This window comes from Eutrigla gurnardus (assembly GCF_963514095.1).
Source record: "Eutrigla gurnardus genome assembly, chromosome: 16".
Taxonomy (NCBI): Eukaryota; Metazoa; Chordata; class Actinopteri; order Perciformes; family Triglidae; genus Eutrigla; species Eutrigla gurnardus.
The window spans coordinates 20,230,942-20,238,558 of NC_139927.1; the positions used below are offsets into that span (position 1 = coordinate 20,230,942).

At 42.8% G+C, this 7,617-nt stretch overlaps 1 protein-coding gene across 1 annotated transcript; it reads left to right on the plus strand.

Moving 5' to 3' along the window:
• The first annotated feature begins 4,531 nt into the window (after positions 1-4,531).
• Positions 4,532-7,522, plus strand: id2b (inhibitor of DNA binding 2b). Its single transcript, XM_084031115.1, has 2 exons — positions 4,532-5,055; positions 5,898-7,522. Exons 1-2 carry the CDS (start codon positions 4,696-4,698, stop codon positions 5,910-5,912), a joined length of 375 nt encoding a protein of 124 aa, XP_083887241.1. The 5' UTR covers positions 4,532-4,695; the 3' UTR covers positions 5,913-7,522.
• Positions 7,523-7,617: the final 95 nt, after the last annotated feature.

Here is a 7,617-nt window from a genome sequence, read left to right on the forward strand (position 1 = left end):
CAACTGTTTGTACTCATATTCAAATAGTTATTGATTCATAGCATTTGAGTATAACCCTTTATTATTGAGACTGATTGCAAGGTGTGGTTTCCCTGGGTGGTGCCCAGTATATATTTGAAATCCTATAAATAAAAATGTTGATATGAATAATGATCTATCAATAACTGAACCTACTTATACTTGAGCACAAAACAGTTGAACATGTGAATATGAGGACTTTGTGAATATCTCATTTGACTGCAGTTTTGATGTGCGGTGTGTCCGGAGGCACAGCAGCTGTGACATTTGTTCAGCTGCATTAAGACGATGATGAACCCTCAGACTTTGCATCTTATCTCCGATCAGCGTCTGCCGGCAGCTCATCAGGTGGCAGCGTCGCTCTGATCCTCCAACAGCTGCTGCAACATGCAAAGCGTGGCCTGCAGCCGCCGCTGGCTCGCATATTCAAATCCATGAAGCCACAGAGGAGTTTTACTGTTATTCACACACACATTGTCTCTGAGTCTGCTGGCAGAACAACAGCCTTCTGTAGTTTGTCATGCGGATGTTCAGAAAGAGTTCATGCAGGAGTCCAGCTGCTCCAACAACCGACACCCAGTTTATGTTTGTACCTTTGTTTTCTACCGGTTTTGTGTCTTATAGTTCCGCACCTCTTCATAGAGGGCCATATAGTTTTATTCTTTAAATTCCCTCAATAAGAAGAAGAAACAATAAATAAACATGTACAAAAGTTTGACATATGAGTTCCTTGTGTATTTGTTTCAACATTAGTCATGTTGAACAGACATGCTTGTTGATTGACCTTGTTACCTCCTGAAAGCCTGTTTGAGGAGAATTAATTTGTCCTTCAGTCCCCATCAGCAGCCTGAACCTTCTTCCTCCGTCCTCTGATGAGAGACGGCTGTTTCTGCTGCTGTGAGTCTGGACATTCTCATTTAAAATGCATTTAAAATAAAGGTGCTTCGAAGGAACAAGTCAAGAGAAGTCGAGGAGCATTTCTCAGGGAGGTTGGGGGTTTAATGCTTTGGTGAAATGCAAATAATTGGCTTTGAAAATCCTGCATCAACACTATTCATACCTGCAGCAGCATTTGTCCAATAAAAGGTTGAAATAGATTCCTGCAGATGAAAATGAAACCAGAAGTGTGAGTTGAAGACCTTGTGAACAGGGGTCTCCACCAGATGTTCCCAGTTCACCCTCGCTACACGTTTGGCTTTGTCAGGTCTGTCCAGCAGCCTCCTCCACCACCTGACCAAGTCACCACCAGGTAGCTCTGCTCCAGAAGGGGCTCCCATTTGTAATGGATTCAAAAAGGCTCTATGAATTGCCCCTCCCTTGGGAAAAGCCTAAGGACACCTTATCAGGGGCTCACAAACTGCTCCATCAGGAGTGGTAGAGGTAACACTATTTTAAGGTCCATTGATTTATGATAGTAAGGGAACTTAATATAGATTCCTGCAGCACTGCCTACAACTCATCTCTCTCCTACCATTGCTACGCAGATGTCACCCAGCTGTTCCTCTCTTTTCCCACAACCTCCGACACCAACCCAACTCGCATCTCTGACTGTCTGGCTGACATCTCTGTCTGGACAACTGCACATCACCTCAAGCTTAACCTGAATAAAACCGAACTCCTCTTCATCCCAGGGAAAGACTGCCCTCGCATGGACCTGTTGGTCACTGTCGAGGGCATCACAGTATTGCCGTCGTCAACTGCGAGGAACCTGCATGTAATCCTCTATGACCAACTATCCTGCACCTCCAACATCACTGCTGTGACCCGATCCTGCAGATTTGCCCTCTACAATATCCGCAGGATTCGGACCTTCCTCACAAAGGATGCAACGCAACTCCTGGTCCAAGCACTGGTCATCTCCCGCCTTGACTACTGCAACTCTCTCCTGGCCGGACTCCCGGCCTCTGCGATTAAACCATTGCAGCGTATCCAGAACGCTGCAGCACGCCTTATCTTCTCTCTACCCAAATTCTCCCATGTGACCCCCCTCCTCCGTGACCTCCACTGGCTCCCTGTTGCAGCACGCATCCAATTTAAGACGATGACACTGGCCTCTAGGGCCATCAATGGAACGGCACCCATCTACCTTCAAACACTGGTCAAACCTCATGCCCCGAAGTGAGCACTTCGCTCCTCTACTTCAGCTGGCCGGCTGGTACCACCATCGCTGAAATCAAACAAATGTCGCTCAGCAAAGTCCAGACTCTTCTCTGTTCTGGTCCTCAGTGGTGGAATGAACTCCCGACCAATGTCAGGACAGCTGAGTCATTTGCCATCTTCCGAAAAAGGCTCAAGACTCACCTGTTCAGCCTTCACCTCGACTCTGCATAGCATGACCCACTAACAACCCCCCCCAAAAAAAGCACTTCTATGTTCTTACCTATAGCACTTTGATCATAGTTATTGTTCTTAAGGTATGTTTGCTGAACAGCTACTACTTTACTCAGACGAGGATCTAACTCTTGTTCTATTTTTTACCTCTTACTTTATTGGCAAAGATATGTTGTTGTTTCTTTCTTTTGACAAATGTACTTATTGTAAGTCGCTTTGGACAAAAGCGTCTGCTAAATGCCTTAAATATAAATATAAATGTAAATGTAAATGTATCCCATGTCAGGACCTGGTCCACTCAGGAGGTAATCAAGTTGATTATGATGGTCTCGGTTCAGATTGTTTGATTGTCAGCAAGATTACAGAAAAACTACCAGATTTGGTGGAAGGGTGCAGCACGGGCCAATGAAGATCCCATTAAATTTTCAAGCAGATCTGGATCACGGAGGGGAAACGCAAATGTTTTTTTTCCCATTAAACCTGTGGGGAGACATGTACAGACTAAACAAACATTATTTGAAGGTGTGTTAAAGGGTGTTTTTGTGAAATTGGCTACCTGTTTCCACCTGTTTCTAGTCTTTATGCTAAGCTAAGCACTTTTGCTGCTACACGATTGTTACTCTAATGGCTCCGATTGTAAAACAACAAATGAATGTGTCTAGACAGTCGCTCATTTCACCTGCTTATTACTGACACATTAAAGTGATTTACCAGCAGCTTTAAAGCTCTCTGTCTGCACACAGGAGACCTCATTCCTGAACAGGCTGCCTTCTTTAAACAGAGACTTTCTTAGCAGCGGGGAAGATTTAAATGTATTTTGTTACTTTAAAAAGGTTTAAGTTATAATATAATATTCTTCGTCTTCCTCTTCTAGTTCTTCTTCTTCTTCTTCTTCTTCTTCTTCTTCTTCTTCTTCTTCTTCTTCTTCTTCTTCTTCTTCTTCTTCTTCTTCTTCTTCCTTTTCTTCTTCCTCATCATCATCTTCTACTTCTTGCTTTTCCACTTCTTCTTTCTCTACTTGTTCTTTTTCTTCCACTTTTCTTTTTCCTCACCTGCTTCTTCTTCCTGAGGAGATACAGCTGAACAGACGCACTGCCGGCTGCTGAAGCAAGGCACTAACACTGCGAGAGTTCAGGGTCCAACTCCCACTGACACCCCCAGAAGTCAGTTGTCAGCTTTATTTTTAAACAAAACACCTACTAGATATACATTTATATGATATCACATTACATGCAAGACTAAAATATCAGTAATTTGAAGTTATATGCGCAAGTTAAAACCGCTACCTGGAGAACCTGGTCCTGTTTGATACTGGACCCTAAACCACATGTTCCTGGGTTTCTGTAGCTCTGTGTGGCAAGAGACAGAGACTGTTGTTTCTGTTGTCTGAGTGATGAGACGAGGACGTCCAGACCCAGCAGACCGGATGTGGACTGACCAAGTCAGAGGGACATGAAATGTTCATTATAAAACCAGGCTGGAGCTGTACATGTGACTGTCCAAGTGATGTCTGATTGGACAGTGACGGTTGATTCATTACAGCTGGAGGACTCTTCATACTGTGGAGGACCTATTGTTTCCATTGCTGCTGTTGTTTGCACCGTTCTAGGGTCTTCACAACTTTCTCTTTAGTGTTCCATCAGCATTCATTCAAATCAGTGATGAGATGCATGGGTTCACATCCAGAACAAGAGATGATGAAGGCAGGAGGAGGACGACCTCTGACCTGCACTGTTTCATAATATATCATGTTGTTTAAAGGTAAAGGTCCTCCAGCTGTTTAATGTCACTTGTTTCTTGGTTCACTATTTTCTTTTCTTCTTTGTCATTCTCTCTCTCTCTCTCTCTCTCTCTCTCTCTCTCTCTCTCTCTCTCTCTCTCTCTCTCTCTCTCTCTCTCTTTTTTTTTTTTACATATTTACTTCCTTTTTTCTTTCCCTGTCCTCTCTTTGACTCTTAATAGATTTGTCTTTATATAAAATGCTCTGCAGAGAGATACAGACACACAGAGTTGGTTTTGTTCATTAGCTGAACTTTAACATCATTTGAAGTTTCTGATGGAAAAATAAAAGACCAACATGACAGGTCACAGGTGAGCTGTTCACGAGCCAATCAGCTCGCTTGACGAGATGACGAACTGCAGGGAGAGCCAATGAGCGTCCAGCTCCGAGTCCAGCGGTTCTATAAATTGCGGAGTCCCGGTCGGCTCGCTGTTGGGATTTGGGGACGTTTAGTTGATATTTGAACGATATTCCTGCAGATTCAGCTGCTCTCTCCGCGTCCCTCTGGGTCAGGATCCTGCAGCTGGTCCAGCAGGTTCTCTCATGGTCCCCGTCCAGCAGCAGGCATGAGAGCCGGGATCCCGGGGCGGTCTGCGGGGACGAGGAGGAGGAGCAGCGGTGCACTGAGCCCGAGCCGCCGGAGCCTCCGCTGCGCCCGGAACAAGAGCCCGGCGGAGGAGGAGCCGCAGGTCCCGGTGCTCCTGCTGCAGGACATGGAGCTGTGTTACGGTCTGCTGCGGCGGCTGGTACCCGGTCTTCAGCCCGGCCGGGCCGCCAGCAGGGTGGAGATTCTGCAGCACGTTATCGACTACATCCTGGACCTGCAGACCGAGCTCGACGCCTCCTGCCCGGACGCGGACGGCGGAGAACCGCTGCACTGTGACCGGCCAGACAGCGCACAGAGCCCCGGGACCGGCACCTGCCAGGTAGGGGACCCTGTTATTAACCAGGTGTTGATCCGCTTTCTGTCAGATTTAATTATATCAAGCAGGAGTGCTTCCACAGATTCTCGATCCAGATCACTTCAGACATCCAGACATCAAAACTACGTTACCTGGTCGATTAGTGGCTAATCCGTGGATTTTGCCTCAGTTTTTAGTCCATTAGTCGTTTTTTTCCTGCAGAATGATTTATTTCCTATAAACATTAAACATATCTCTGGTAGAATTAAAGTGGTTCGTTTGTGTGACTCTTTGTGGAGAAACTCAGTTTTACTGATCATTAAATCAACTAATCAATTATTAGTGGACTGAGAACAGACCTAAATCCTGGAATTGCTGATCCTGAACCAGATCTAAATAAAAGACTTAAAATCTACTAAAAGAATTTTAGTAAAAAAAAAAGTTAAATCTAAAGTAGTAACAAATGTATATGTTTATTATTATTATTATTATTATTATTATTATTATTATTATTATTATTACCATTATTATTATTATTATTATTATTATTATTATTATTATTATTATTATTATTACCATTATTATTATTGTTATTATTATTATTAAATAATAATAATACTATCATTATTATCATCTGGTCAATAATAGACAATATTTACTATTTTTGTTTGAAAGATGGTTCATTCAATACATTCATTATTATTATATGTATATATTATTATTGCTATTTATTTTTCTTTTGATTAACTAATCGCTGCAACTCTACATAATATGACAAATGTGATTGTGTTGTCCCGCCACATTAAAAGCCTGCTCCTGTTTTTTATTTCTGTCACTAAATATGATTAACACTTCTGCGTTTGCAGGAAACAGGAGGCTGATGGGAAACCTTGAGAGTTATCTTTGCAGCTCGGGGAACTCGTCAGGCCATCGATTTGTTCCGGTAAATTCTGCCTCTGACTGCATTTCAGCGATGAGCGTTTAAACAGAAGAGACTCCAGAGACTCCAAAGAAAATTCTGTCCAATCTAGACGTCTTTCTTTGGTCTCACTGGGACTGAATGCAGCAGGATGCGATGATGTTGGTTTTTTCCTTATCTGATGACGGGAGATCGACGCACACAGAATCATCAGCTGCGTTTAAACTGGCTGCTAAAACTCACGTTTTTATATTAAGTCTGGTTTGGTTTCAATCACTTTAAACTGAAACTTTAGAGCTGCTTTAACTTCCTGTCTCTTTCAAAGCACTTCCTGCTGATTATCAAAATAAAAAAACACTCAACTAAGAGCAAGGAAACTTTATTTTGGTAGTTCATCATTTTTGCAAGATGATGTCTTATCCATTAAATACGTTTTAGCTCTAGCGTTTTAGTTTCCTCTCTATCTTTAAAGATCCAGAGAGGAAACATTCACAGCTTTGTCCACTCAGTGTGAAAGTCAGAAGAAATGTAGCTGCTTGGATCTTTTACTTTGACAAATCCAACTGGTGGCAAAATATGTGTGAATCAATATGAGTTTTCTCTGTTTATGTTTAATCGGCGTAGATGTTATTAAGACTGAAAAGAATCTTATGCTGAAAACAAAGCACTTCTCTTTGCTTCGAGAATGTTTATTGGGAAAAGAAAAGGGCTGTTTCTTGTTTTGGCTTAAAGTTTTAACTATTTAGTTTCTGTTCAGCTGTTAATTTATATTGTTGTACTTCCTCCGAAAACACTGAAATAACCTGTTAAAGGGACTTAGGGCAGGATCAAGAAATAAGACTCAACAGTGACACGACGGCCGTTAGGGTAACTGCAGCCATCTGCCAAGCCGGCGCGGTAGCGCGCACGAACTCTTCAGTGCAGCTGATGCTGTGACACGGTTATTTATTTACTCGCTGTTCACGTGACTGTTTACTACAAGCCCTCCGCACATGCCTCCGCGGAACTACGTTGGTAGCATACATCTGCGAACCGCATCATGTCAAGCCACGAAGTAAGTAAACAAGTGTTTATTTTAGTGTAACTTTAGGATGACGAATTGCCGCTGATAAAACCTTCGTTTTCTTCTTGGTATTACTTTTTAGTGGACTTTGTGTGGTGGTGGGTCGTTTTCCGGCCGAAGCAGAGTCCATTACTACACATACAGTACTTGAGTCCACCGCGCTTGTCTTCTTCTGGTCTCCAAGCCGTCGAGTACGCGCATTCAGCGTCATTTGACGTCACGTCCGCCGGACTGCGCGGGAAATTCGGACCACGAATTGCAGTACATCATGCAGCACACAGCCTGTTCAAGGCAATGGGGAGATATGTGTGTGGTCTCATTCTTTTTGGTTTTGAACGCTTCATCACCCATTAGCATTAAAAGACTTAAAGTGAATGTTTATTTTTTCACAAATCCTGCCCTAAGTCCCTTTAAGTTTTCTATTATCAATAAATACAAGTTGGTACACAAACATGACATCTAATGACTTATTAATAAAAATAAACTTTGACACTTCAGTGTAAATAATCCGACGACTTCCCGTTTGCTTTATTTTTAAGTCCAAGGTCTCCTTACACTCTTATTCTGGAGCTTTTTCTAATTACATTTTTCCTCCCTAATAACC